The following is a 13,103-nucleotide window of genomic DNA, read 5'->3' as shown; positions in this document are numbered from 1 at the left end:
CCACCATCATTATTATTATGTGCCGAGCCCTGCACACAGTAAATGCTCAATAAATACGATTGAATGAATGTATATATTATTTGTCACCCTATTTATTTTGTTGAGGTGTGTATCTCCTTGATTCTATTTATCTTGATGATGCTGTCTTGCTTTGCCCGGCTGCCTCCCTCGTTTAGACGGTGAGCCCGTCATTGGGCAGGGATGGTTTCTGTTACCCAATTGTCCATTCCGAGCGCTTAGTCCAGCGCTCTGCACATAGTAGGCGCTCAACCACTACTGTTGAATGAATGAACGAAGGCCCACGCGCCTGCGCTTAACGGATGCGATTTAAAAAAATAAAAAAATAAAAAAGGGTTGTGATTGACAGGTTCGATTGGATTCGGCCGGGCGGCGGGAGGGGGCGCCGCCGGGGCCGAGTGCGCGTGCGCAGAGGCGGGAGGGCGGGGCGCCGAGGCCGCGCGCGCGCAGAAGGTGTCGCGGGGGGGGGGGGAGTGTCTCGCGAGCGGGAGGGGGCCGCGGGGTCGTGTGCGCGTGCGCGGAGGGGGCGCGGCTTGCGAAGGGGTGGGGTCGCCCGGCCGCGCGCGCGTGCGCAGAGGGTGTCGCGGGCCCGCCGGGGTCGTGTGCGCGTGCGCCGCGGGGCGGGGGGGGCGTGGCCCGGTCCGCGCGCGCGCGCGTGCGCAGAGAGGCGTGGGCATGGCGGTGGCGGTGCTGCGGCTGCTGGAGCCCTTCCCGGCCGAGGCCCCGGCGCTGGCGGTGCTGCTGCCCGGCGGGGGGCCCTGGGGGTCGGGGGCGGCCTGGGGCCCGGTGCTGGCGCTGCGGCCGGAGGGGGCCCCGGCCGGCCCGGGCCTGCTGCTGCTGCCCGCCCTGGAGGCCCCGGCGGGGGCGGACGCGGCGGCGGCGGCGGCGGGGGCGGCGGCGGGGGCGGAGGGGCCGGTCCCGGCGGTGCTGGTGAGCCGCGCGCTGCTGCGGCTGCTGGCGCGCGGCCCGGGGGCGCGCGTGCGGCTGCGGCCGGTGCGGAGGCCGCCCGCGCTGAGCTGGGCGCTGCTGGGGGCGGCGGGCCCGGGCCCGGGCTGGCGGGGCGGGCCGCTGCTGGGCCGGCGCGGGGAGGTCCTCCCGGGCCCGGGCCCGGGTCCGGCCCCGCGCCTGCTGGAGACGCGGCCGGCGCTGCAGGGGCTCCTGGGCCCCGACACCCGGCTGGCGCTGACCGACCTCCGCCCCCCGCCGCCGCTCCCGCCGCCCGGCCCGCCCGGCCCGCCCGGCCCGGCCGGCCCGCCCCCGCTGCCGTCGGCCTTCGCGGGCGGCGGGGCGGCGCGGCCGCTGCGGGGGGCGGGGGTGGGCGCCGGGGCGGAGCTGGGGCTGAGCCGGCGCCGCCTGCGGGGCCTCGGCCTCTTCGGGGGCGAGTGGGTGTGGGTGGGGGCGGCGGGGCCGGGCCGGGGGCGGCGGCCGGTGTCCGTGCGGCCGCTGGAGCCCCCCTGGGCCGGCCCGCACCGCCCGGGCCCCGACGCGCCCCCGGCCCTGCTGCCCGCCGCCCTCGCCTTCAACCTGCACTGCGACCCCCTGGACCCCGGGGAGCTGACCCTGCAGGTACCGCCCGCCGCCCGGGAGGGGCCCCGCCCCGGACTAGACGCCCCCGAGGAGAAGCAACGGGGGGAGAGAACCCCATCCCCACCCTCTCCCCCGGCTGGCCTCCCCGAGCCTCGGTGGGGAGGGACCAGCCCGGCGCTTAGCGGAGGCCGTCGGCCCACCTGGGGCTCGCCCGTCGAGGGGAGGGAGGGCAGGGGTCGAGACCCCGCTTGCAGAGAAGGAGCGGGCGCAGCCGAGTCCCTCGTCCCAGGCCACCCGGCCCGGGCGGCAGAGGCGGAATTAGAATCCAGGGCCTCCGGCTCCCGGCCTCGTGCTCTGTCCTCGAGGCCAACCCCGGCCCTCCCGCCGACCCATCTTGCCTCCCCCTACCCCTCTCCCACCTCCAGCATCTCGGCCCTTGAGCCCGGGCCAGAGTGGCCGCCCTAGGCCCCGTCTGCTGGGTGGAGTTGGAAGGCCGGGGTGGGGGACCCGGAAGGGTCACCCCGGGGCTGGACCGTTGCAGTGCCGCCGTGAGAAAGGCACCCACGCCGTCTTCCAGATGGCCGGGGGGGGGGGGTGGGGGGTAGCGCCAAGGGGGTTCGGCTCCAGACGGGGGGGGGGTGGGAGCCTCGGGCCCGAAGCCGGGCGGGGAACCCTTCAAGCCTCCAGTTGCCTCCTCGCTAGAGATATTCCGAAGGGCTCGGCTGCCCCGAAGGGAAGGGAAGCCGCTCCGTGCTGTCCGGCCCTCCCTTTGCCAAGGAGCTGCACCTGGACATCGTGTCCTCGCCCCGCTACAGCCCCGACGGCACCTACGATCGAGCCCTGCGCCGCTACTTTGAGACTCCCAGGTCAGCCGCGGTCCCCTCGACTGATGGGTCAATCGGTGGTATTGATCGAGAGCTTAGTGCGCACAAAGCACCGTACTAAGCGCCTGGGAGAGTACAGTACAACTAAATTAATTAGACATAATGGGCTTACTGTCTAGAGGGGGAGACGGACATTAACCTGTGAAGAAATGAGTCATTCGTAATACGTAATTTAAAGTTATGTACAAGGGTGCTGAGGATAAGAGGAGGTCCAAAAGGTCACAGATCCAAGTGCGAGCCCTCAATTCCCCCCTGGGTCCCTTTTTGGAGTCTCACCATCGTGGGAGGAAAGCTCCATCCGTCCTGCCGGACCAGCACCTGTAGCCAGTGGGAGACGCCTGGAAACCCAACCCAATCCTGCTTAGGGAATGAGGGCAGTGCCACGTAGGATCGGAAGGGATGTTGGCACTGTGGGGAGGGGGTCTCAGAACTCTCCGTAGCCTGGCTACCCCGAGACCACCGGAGTTTGGTCAGCCAGGGGGAAAACTTCTCTGACATCCACCCGTGCTCCCGCGGGGCCTCGGCCCAGCCAGGAGGGCCCCTGGTTCAGGAACTCCCCAGAACTGGGGGCGTCCCCCGCACTGGGTGGTCCCCTGAGACCATCCTGTGCTGCCCCACCGGGGCCGGTGATCTCCAGCGGGTCCGCCGAGATCTGCCCAAACCTCCGGTGGAGCCGAGGTCCCTCGAAGCAGGGGTGGCATTTTAGGGGCTGGGCGAGTCCCATCGTCTCAGAAATCCAAACCAACAGACTAACTTGGCGAAATGCCTCTTGAGCATCTCGTCGAAGTGGTCTGCCAGGGTCTGGGGATGAAAATCCCTTTTAAAAAGCTTCCCTACAGTCTCAAGGTTCCCACTCGCTCCCTCGCTCTCCCCATCCTGTACCTCCCTCTGCTCAGAGGGAAGCAGAAGTACTTACTGGAGCAGAAGTATTCTTCTGAGAGAAAACTGCTGCAGGTGACAAGAGCCTGGGCCCTAAATAAGGTGCTTATCGCTTGTCCCTGCTGCTGCTGCTTGCTGTGCTCTCTGGATTTCCATTTGTCCCCATCTGGTTGGAATTGCCTCCAGGGCTAAGTGTTCCTCCAGCCGAGAGGGCTTCTTAGAGCCAGCGTCTGCCCGACCGAGAATCCAGAAGAACTGGCATCCTGTTCTTGAGGGAGTCTGAGCTGGCGCTTCAGACTGCTCTGCCAAGAGCTATTGAATAGCTTTTTTTTAAATGGTGTTTGTTAAGCATTTATTATGGGCCGGGCACTGTACTAAAGACTCGGGGGGGAAGCTAATAAAATTGGACACGGTGCGTGTCTCCCACATGAGGTTCACAGTCTTAACTCCCATTTTACAGATGAGATACCTGAGGCCCAGAGGAAATGAAGTGACCTGTCCAAGGTCACAAAGCTGGGATTCAAATCCAGGTGCTTTATCCACTAGGCCACGCCGCTTCTCTACAGAGGCTTGGGAGTTTGATAAAGACCAGCCTCAGCTGTGGCTTGGGGAGGCGCTCAAACCCCCGTGTCTAGCAGCTGCTCATCAAAACTACTGTTGTGTTTCAGGGTGGTTCAGGAAGGGGACATTCTGTGCGTGCCAACATTCGGGCAGATCGAGGTCCTGGAGGGAAGCACAGAGAAGCTGCCCAGGTACGCAGCCGCCCCCCCCCGTCCCCGCAACCCCCTCTACCCACCTCCTGGGCCTTCTATTAAGAGCCGTGGCCCACTTACTGAATATAAGGATGTTTCAAGGGCCCTGGGAACAGTGAGCAGTCAAAACTCTGCCCAAAGATGTAAGCAGAAATAGCTGTCCTGCCCCCTCAAATGCCCTTTGGAAATGGGGGCCCTGCAATATGAGGGGGACCTAGGGAAATGAGAACACTGAACTTACCTGGGACTTCTTAGACTCCTTTTTTCCCGAGGGGACTCACCGGCCTTGCACGGGCAGCAAATCTGACACAGTCCGAGCTGGGCCCAGGGCAGGGGTGACTGGTCCGAGTCTAAATCTGAAGGGATCGCTCACAGGATCGAAGAGGAGGAGGCTGGAGGAAGACGGGAAGGCAGCTACATAACACCCACTGAAAAGGCCTAATCCAAGCCTGTCATTCTCTTTTTATTAGTCTCCTTCCCTTCATTCAGTTGTATTTATTGAGCACTTACTACGCGCAGAGCACTATACTAAATGCTTGGGAGAATACAGTATAACAGACACATTGGCGGCAAGCTTACAGTCTAAAGGGGGAGACAGACATTAGTAATGACTTTCTACCCATGTCCCGGCCAAAGGGAAATGATAGTAATAACTGGTATTTTTTAAGCACTTACTGTGTGACAAGCACTTACTGTGTGACAAGCACTGTTCTAAACACCGGGGAAGATACAACATAATCAGCTCAGGCATAGTCCCTGACCCAAACAGGCCTTGCGATCCAAGTAGCAAGGAGAATCGGTATTGAATCCCCCTTTTACAGGTGAAATAAGCGGCACAGAGAAGTGAAGGGACTTACCCAAGGTTTCACAGCAGACATAGGTGGAGCCAGGATTACCACCCAGGTCCAGATAAAGCACCCAGTGTGTTTTGAGCTTTTAGGAAGTCAGGCACCTTGTGTTCAAGCTCCCCTACTGCTCTCTTCCCCCACCCAGGGATTGCTTGAACAGAAGGGGAAGGAGCCTCTAAGGAAGTGCCCCACAGGCTCTGGGGAATTAAGCTTTTGAGAGGGGAAGACACCTGCTTGAAGTTAATCACAGCCTTGGGAAATCTTGTTACCTGACATCCGGGCCAGTTGGTTCAATTATATTTATTGGCCAGGGCTGTGTCTCCGTCGTCTTCCCCGCTTGGGCCTCGAGTACCTATGAATGGGAATTGTGCCAGGATCCTCAGTGTCCTGGCCGGGCCTGTTTAATATCCACTTGTAAAAGTTCAGCACAATCACCACCAGCTGTTTCCTCTACACACTCAGGAGGGGCTGGGGAATCTGCCGATACCATGGCAGCTTCCTTGCCTCTCCATCTTCACTGCAAACGCTTCCCACCTGGCCTGAAATTGCCCAGCCTGGAATCCCCCAGGTCCCCTGATCGAAGCCCCAATCTCCCCCATCCCATTCAAAGTTGGACCTCAAGCCATTCCCGCGTCAGGCCTAGGAAGTAAAGTAATAAGCATCGGTGACACCGGCTTCTTTTAAGCTTCTGTTATCCTCTTGTTATCAGACTGCCTGGCAGACTTCTAAACCCAGCCTGCCTATTTTATGCTCCAACCATCTGGGCCCACCGACCTAAAACCTGGGAACCATCTGGGGCCACCGACCTAAAACCGGGGAGGCAGAGGCCAGTTCCCCGCCCCCACCGGGTTCCCACTCGTGGTCTGAGTTAGGCCAGCCTGGACCTTGGGTGGTCCCAGCCAAGAGATGTGGATGGTGGGGGCTTTGGGCTGGCTTGCATGCAGGGTAGAATGGCCCAGGTCCTGTGTTTTGCAAGATGAGGAGAGCGCTGATCTGAGTTTCCTATTCCCCAAAGTCAACCCCGTCCAGGATAAAGCGGGATTGTATTGGTCCGGCCTGGCCCTGAGGAGAACACACTTGTCCCCTGACTGCAGCCAGATGTCTCGGGTCACCACACCTGTTTCCTCCTCTGCTTTTAGCAGACAGTCCTCCTACTGGTTTAACACATCCCCATCTACATTTTCTTAGGGGTACATCACTAGAACAAGGCCTGCTGAGAAAAGTGGCTGGCCCTCTCCCACTTAGGCCTCCCAAGGCTGGGAACTGGGAAACCTGGTGGTCCACAGGTGGGAACCGAGCCCCTCGAGCCAGGGCGGTCTAATGGGCAGAACCCTGAGCCCTGGTCTCTCACCGCTGCCTTGGGGGGCTTTGGGTGAGCCACCAATCTCTTGCAGTCTCAGTTTCTGCCCCTGAAAGGTAGAGAATACTCAGCCTCCCCGCTCCCGGGACATCAGTCAGTTGGTAGACACAATCCCTGCCCCAATGAGCTTAAAACCTAGGTGACTCCCGTCCGGTCAGCCACTCAGACGGAGAGCCCATGGCATCCCGGTGAGCCGTTGGGTTTTCCCAAGAAAAGCAGCCGCCTTAGCTCACCTTCCTTGTCCTTCCCAGTCCTGCCCTACGGCTGCCCCATTCCCCCTCACCCCACCCCTGTTCCCTCCTTGCCCCGAGAAGGGGCAGCCGGGAGCAGATGCTCTCTGCCTTCCTTCCCCCAGGTGGCCCGAGCTGTACTTCAAGGTGAAGTCGACTGTGGGAGAGGCGGTCGATCCACCCGGCCCCGCCTATCTGGCAGACACCACTCACACCTCCCTCTACCTGGTGAGGTCTGAGAGATGGGGGCTCCGCAGCACCCGGGGTTGAGGGAAGCAGCGGGCCGAACCTGAGGCTCCCTCCAATTCCCACGCGCAGGGGGGTGCCACCCTGAGCCTGGTCCCCTGGATCCCTCCCCGAGGAGCCCCCGCCCCGTGGAACAGCCTGGCCCCGCCGGGGTTGGAGGCGCTGGTGAAGCAGCTCTGCGACACGCTCGGCCCTCGGCTCCGACCTGGGTGAGTCTGCCACCGGACTCCTGGCTGGGGGTATTCAGGGTTGGGTGGGAAGGCCGGGGGCGGGGAGGCGCGGGGAAACGACTCCCCGGCTGAGCTGGGAGAAAGAAGGGTGTCCGTGTGTGACTGCAGGGGCGACCTGCTGGTGGGGCCTGGTGCCGTCCTCGTGAAGGGCCCTCCGGGCTGCGGGAAAACCACCGCCGTCACGGCCGCCTGCGGCCGCCTCGGCCTCCACCTGCTGAAGGTGAGGGCAGTGGGGAAGGGCGCCCCTCCTCATCTATATTCAACCTCTGAGTATGCTCTTTCCCGAAGCTCCATCCTCTGCCTCAGTTTCCCTCCCATCGCAGATCCCTCCAGTAGTCCCTCTCGCTGTGCCTTCCTGCCCCTGCCCCACTATCTTTCCACCCACTCCCGCCTCTCCCTGTCCTTTTGGGGCCAGGTCCCCTCCCCCACCCACTAAGGCCCTCCCCGCTCACCCCACTGCACTCGGCCTTCCGGACTCCTCGTTCCAGGCCCTGCCCCAAGCTGGCCCTCCCTCAGCCTGCCCGCCCTCCCTCCCTCCGCCCCGCCGGCCCGTGCCCCCAGCCCCCGTCCCTGTTCCCAGGTGGACGGCTCAGCGCTGTGCGCAGACACCAGCGCGGCCCAGGAGAGCCGCCTCCATGCCACCTTTGCTCGGGCCCGGCGCTGCCGCCCGGTCGTGCTGCTCCTGCGGGCCGTGGAGCTCCTGGGGAGGGAGCGGGACGGGGCAGGCGAGGATGCCCGGGTGCTAGCCACGCTGCGCCGTCTCCTTCTGGAGAACGACCCCACCAGCAGGTACCCCACATTCCAGGGCTGTCGGTCCTGTTGCTCGGACCCCCCCCATGTTTCTCTCTGCTTCACATCGCCATCTCCCTAGCTCCTCCCCAGCTCCGTACCCCACCGCCTTGTTCTTTCTAGCCCAGCTTTCTTTCTCTGAGGGTGGTGTTGATCCTCCGGGGGTGCCCGTCCCCTTCTTCTGTCCCTCAGTGTGCACTTCTCCTTCCTCCTCCTCCCCCTCGTCCTCTGCCCCGTGCCCTCCCGCCCTCCTCCACCGTGCCTCTCTCCGCAGCCCCCTCCCGCTGCTGGTCGTGGCCACCACCTGCCGGCCCCAGGAGGTCCCCGCGGATGTGCTTTCGGCCTTTCCCCACGAAGTGGAGGTGCCCGCGCTGGCGGAGGAGCAGCGGCTGAGCATCCTGCAGGCGCTCACTGCCTCGCTACCCCTGGGCCAGGAAGTGAGCCTGGCACAGCTGGCACGGAGGAGTGCGGTAAGTGCAGGCTGCCCGACTGCCCCGGCCCAGGTCCAGGTTGGGGATCGGCCTAAAAGGCTTGAGTTCTCTTCACTCCAGCAATAAGGGGGTGAGGAGGTGTCCGGGCCCGGGTTTCCCTCACATTCATTCAACATTTTACTGATTTTTAGTGTCGGTTACCCCCTTCCCCCACCCCCTCCCACTGCCGCCCAACAAAAAGGGGGAGACTACCTCATTTTTCTCTTTGTACTCTGGTCCTTTGGTCCCAGGGTTCACCATCCACCCCTACCTGTGTCCTAGGGATTTGTGGCGGGTGATCTCTGTGCCCTCCTGGCCCACAGCAGCCGGGCAGCCTGTGCCAGGATCCGGAACACCAGGTGAGGGGCTGGGACAAGGTGATGGAGAGCGGCGGGTGCGATCCAGGCAGGATTGGGGCTGAGGAATGAGCCCTGAGGGGGCCTCGGCAGCCCCAGGAGGGGAAATGCAGGGAGAAGTTCTGGAAGGGGCACGTAGAGGAGGTGAGGGCGGCCCTGAGGGTGTGGACCAGTCTCAGTCCTCACCTGCCCCTGCCCCTCCCTGCCTCTGCTCAGCATGGAAGGTGAGCTGTCTGAGGAAGATGAGGCTGACCTGTGTGCCGCTGGTTTCCCCCTGCTAGCTGAGGACTTCAGGGCTGCGCTGGACCAGCTGCAGGAGGCCCAAACCCAGGCCATCGGGGCTCCCAAGGTAAGAGCCCCCCGACCCTCCCCTCCCCCAAGCCAGTCCAGTCTGGCCCACCCAACTCAGCCCTGGCCCTTGCCCAAATTAAGGACTGTGGTGTCCGGGTTCCAGCAGAACCAGGAATGAGCCTGAGCCTCCCGCCCTTCTGGGCGTGCCAGGGTGCAAATCCAGCTTCGGGGCCCAAGTGCAGTTGCCCATGTGGAACGCTGACTCTTGGAGTCCCGAAAGTGCCCTGGAACCCCACAGCTCCCCCAACCCCCCAGAGGCACTGTCGTGGGTCGACAGTTGTCGGGTGTCTCCTCCTCCTGCCCCAACAGCTGTCTGTCCCCATTGAGCCCCGACAGGGTTCTTCCTCTCCAGGTTCCATTGCATCTCTGGGCCATTTCCTCCAGGAAGCTTTCCTCGATTCACCCTCTCCTCTCCCCAGCCCTTCAGCTCACTCTTGCTGTTTTTGAATGTGGATTGACTATCCTGTTTCCCTGGTCACTCCCCATCTGGTCTGTCCTGTAAAGCCCCCGGGGCATCGCTCCGTCTCCCAGAGAATCTGGTTAAAACTCGGCGACCCACCGGCTCCTCGGTGCCCTGACCTCAACTCCTGGCCTCATCCCCGCTCCCACCCCATCCCGCAACGGGTCCCAGAGGCGGGGAGGCCCTGCCCCTCACCCCCACCCCATTCCCATCCGAGCAGACCCTGGTGTCCCGGTGACTCCTCCTCACCGCAACGGGTCTCCGGATCGCTCTCTCCGCAGATCCCGGCGGTGTCTTGGCAGGATGTGGGAGGGCTCCAGGAGGTGAAAAAGGAGATCCTGGAGACCATCCAGGTCCCTCTGGATCACCCAGAGCTGTTGACCTTGGGTCTGCGGCGCTCGGGGCTGCTGCTGTACGGGCCCCCGGGCACCGGCAAAACCCTGCTGGCCAAGGCTGTGGCCACTGAGTGCAGCTTGAGCTTCCTCAGGTAAGGGTAGGGCTGGGGTGGGGCGGGTAGGGCTGGGGTGGGGCGGGTAGGGCTGGGGTGGGGCTGCCAGGGGCGGCGGGGTGAGGGGAAGCCAGGAAACTCCTTCCTTTCCCCCTCCCTCGAAGGCTTCATGTAGTCTCCAGTCCCCCTCCACCCCCTCTCTCCCTTTCTCACCCTTCCAGTGTCAAGGGCCCGGAGCTCATCAACATGTACGTGGGACAGAGCGAGGAGAACGTGCGGGAAGGTGAGACGGCCTCGTGGCCCATTCCCGCCCCGCCCTCCCCAAATCTTCTTCCAGGCCACCTCTCTTGCCCGTCAGCTCAGGAAACTGTCCCAGCCCTAATGGAGTGGACTCTCCCCAGGAGAGAGGGAGGGCCCGGGTACCCCCGGTCTCCTCCCCTACCACCCCAGCTCCCCTCACCCACTCACCCAAAGCTGACTACCTACCCCACCCTCCCGGTTGAACCTGTGGTACTTTGTCCGTCCCATCCGTGGCCCCCAACCCCCGACCCCGTACCTGCAGTGTTCGCCCGGGCCCGGGCCGCCGCCCCCTGCATCATCTTCTTCGACGAGTTGGATTCCCTAGCCCCCAGCCGGGGCCGCAGCGGTGATTCTGGGGGTGTTATGGACAGGTGCGGGGCCTGGGACAAAGCCAGAGGCATTCAGTCCTGCGGGGACGGCTCGGGGGTGGAGGATGGGGAGCTGAAGAGGGGGGTAGAGGTCGGTGGGAGGAGGGAGCTGGGGTGTCGGAGCTGTAGGGCTGGTGCCGCGCTCTCATCCCAGCTCACTCTGACCTCAGGGTGGTCTCCCAGCTCCTCGCCGAACTGGACGGGCTTCACCGCAGCAAAGATGTGTTCGTCGTTGGAGCCACCAATCGACCTGACCTCCTGGACCCCGCCCTGCTGAGGCCTGGCAGGTAAGTAGTACCCCCTTCTCCCCTTCTCCCATCGCTGCCTCTCCTCTCCTGGGCCTCCCTCCACCAGAAACCTATCCCTGCCCTATCCCAGCACGTGACTGCCATCCCCTGCCCCCCTACCCTGCGGGCTTCCACGAGGCTGCCGAGGGCTCATGCTCATGCTGACCGGCCCCTGGCTCCAGCTGACATTTGCCAGGCCGTGCCATGCCTAGAGGCCCCGGCCCACGCTGGCCCCGTCTCTTGGGTGCCCGGACCCACGTTGACCCAGAAGGAAAGGAGAGGAAACAGGGTGGAGAAGGGGAAGTGGAGTGGTGGGCAGTGCTGAGCCAGGGTGAACTCTGATCACTGTGCTCACCCCTTCCTTTCCCTCCCTCCTCTGCCCAGGTTTGACAAGCTGCTATTCGTGGGAGTGAATGAAGACCGGGGCTCTCAGCTGCGGGTTCTGAGTGCCATCACTCGCAAGTAAGATCCTGCCTAGGCTGGAGACGGTGGCATGGGAGGGGAACGGGGGGTCTAGCATCCCGAGAAGGGAGTTGTGGGCCACACTACCTCCACGGGGCCCCGGACCCTGCCTGGGTGGAGATGGCGGCTCCCTGAGGCAGAGGCTCAGGCGGGTCTGGAGGGAGCATCGCGGCAGCCGGGCAGGATGACTAGTGTGTTGAGACCGCGGGAAGCAGCCCCCGGGGATGGGAGCTGACGGATCGAGCCAACTCCGACCGGCTTCCGTCCATCCAGGTTCAAGCTGGAGCCCTCCGTGTGCCTGGCCAGCGTCCTGGACCGCTGCCCAGCCCAACTGACTGGCGCCGACCTGTACGCCCTGTGTTCGGACGCGATGACGGCCGCGCTCCGGCGCAGGGTGCACGACGTGGAGAACGGTGAGCTGCCCACCTCCTCTCTCTGCTCCCCTCCCCGCTCTCCTCTCCCCTCTGCTCCACACCTGGCTCTGGGCAGCAGCTTCTGAGGTGGGGGTCCCGTACTGAGTCTGTCCTTAAATATCTTTCATCGAAGGAGGAGGGGCCGAGAGGAGGCAGGAAGCAGAACTTGTCCATCTTCAGGGATGGAGAGAGGGAAGGACCGGATCACCTCTTGCGGTCCATCCCGGCTCCAGGACTCCAGGCTTCCCTCTCTCCCTCCTTCCATAATCTCTCCTTGGGTGCGCAGGTTCTGTGCAGTGTCGGGAAGGGGCCGGGGCCTTCTCCCAAGTGGGCGGGCGATGGGCCGATCCTGCCGCTCCTCCCCGCAGGGCTGCCAGCGGAAGGCTCGGCGCTGCTCCTCACCATGGCTGACCTGCTTCAGGCTGCTGCTCAGCTGCAGCCGTCCGTGTCGGAGCAGGAGCTACAGCGCTACAGACGCATCCAGCGCAAGTTTGCCGCTTGCTAGGGGCTTTCAGTGGGGCCGCGAGCCTGCCCCCCAGCCCCCAGGACTACCTTCTCGCTGCCACGGGAGCCCGTCAGTTCTCCCTTCCCCAGACACTCGGCGGGCATCCCACCCGGCCCCGCCTCAGCCAGCTGGACGGGGGTCCCGCCCGTCACCCCGTGTCAGCCAAGTGGTGTGGGGAACGGGACCTCTTGGAGGCTTGTGGGAGAGCCCCCTCCCCCGCTCGCTGCATCCTTGCGGACCACTTCTCTGGGCCGGGGTCAGCCTTGGGGGTGCAAGTGGGAGAATGCAGAAGGGGTGCGGCTCCGGTCTCTAGCTAAGCCCCCACAGGCTTAGACTGAAGAAATAGAAATGTATCTATATATATATATGCATATGTATATATATACACACACACGAGTTCTGTTCTGTGCTGAAAAATTCTTTGGCGTAAATTGGTAGTCTTCCAGCATTACAAGGAAGTCAGTTACGGAGAGGCAGCGGGAAGGAGGAAGCGTGGAAACACCAGGGGCAGTGGGCCAAAACTCAGCTCCTGGGGCCGCTGGCACCTCCTTAGCTCGAGGGCCAACTCGGTACGGAGCAGCAGCCCTGGATGGGGTCTAGCCCCTTTCTGGTTGCTTCTGTTCACTTCCGTTTCAGAGGCACCTGGCTTCCATCGCGCTCTCGGTACCGGGCCAAGTCATCCGGGGCAGGGGTCATTTCCGAGCCAGGCCGAACCCAGGGCAGGCTGGATCCCGTGGGTTTGGCTCCGGTCAAGGTCCAGCCTGACCTCTGACGCGAGTCCTCTCCCCCCTACCCAGACTTTGCCCTGACTTGTTGGGGAAGACCGTGCTCGATGCCCCTTCCCCTCACCTCTTTTCTTCTTTCCTCCCTTGGCCCGGCTTCACCTCAGAGTCCTGCAGCCCTTCCTCTAGGGCTGTCTT

General features: G+C 63.3%; 1 protein-coding gene across 1 annotated transcript; it reads left to right on the top strand.

Moving 5' to 3' along the window:
- Positions 1 to 667: 667 nt before the first annotated feature.
- On the top strand, positions 668 to 12,583 carry PEX6 (peroxisomal biogenesis factor 6). Its single transcript, XM_029047466.2, has 17 exons — positions 668 to 1,584; positions 2,248 to 2,411; positions 3,977 to 4,060; positions 6,624 to 6,726; positions 6,817 to 6,953; positions 7,083 to 7,194; positions 7,555 to 7,763; positions 8,038 to 8,233; positions 8,516 to 8,592; positions 8,806 to 8,938; positions 9,682 to 9,887; positions 10,070 to 10,131; positions 10,411 to 10,519; positions 10,687 to 10,803; positions 11,188 to 11,265; positions 11,539 to 11,678; positions 12,047 to 12,583. The coding sequence occupies exons 1-17, from the start codon at positions 694 to 696 to the stop codon at positions 12,181 to 12,183; spliced, it is 2,955 nt and encodes a 984-aa protein (XP_028903299.1). The 5' UTR covers positions 668 to 693; the 3' UTR covers positions 12,184 to 12,583.
- The last annotated feature ends 520 nt before the right edge of the window (positions 12,584 to 13,103 follow it).

The sequence above is a fragment of the Ornithorhynchus anatinus genome, chromosome 19 (genome assembly GCF_004115215.2).
Source record: "Ornithorhynchus anatinus isolate Pmale09 chromosome 19, mOrnAna1.pri.v4, whole genome shotgun sequence".
Classification (NCBI taxonomy): domain Eukaryota; kingdom Metazoa; phylum Chordata; class Mammalia; order Monotremata; family Ornithorhynchidae; genus Ornithorhynchus; species Ornithorhynchus anatinus.
Note: the sequence above shows the minus strand (reverse complement) of the source record. Positions and strands in the feature narration are given on the sequence as shown.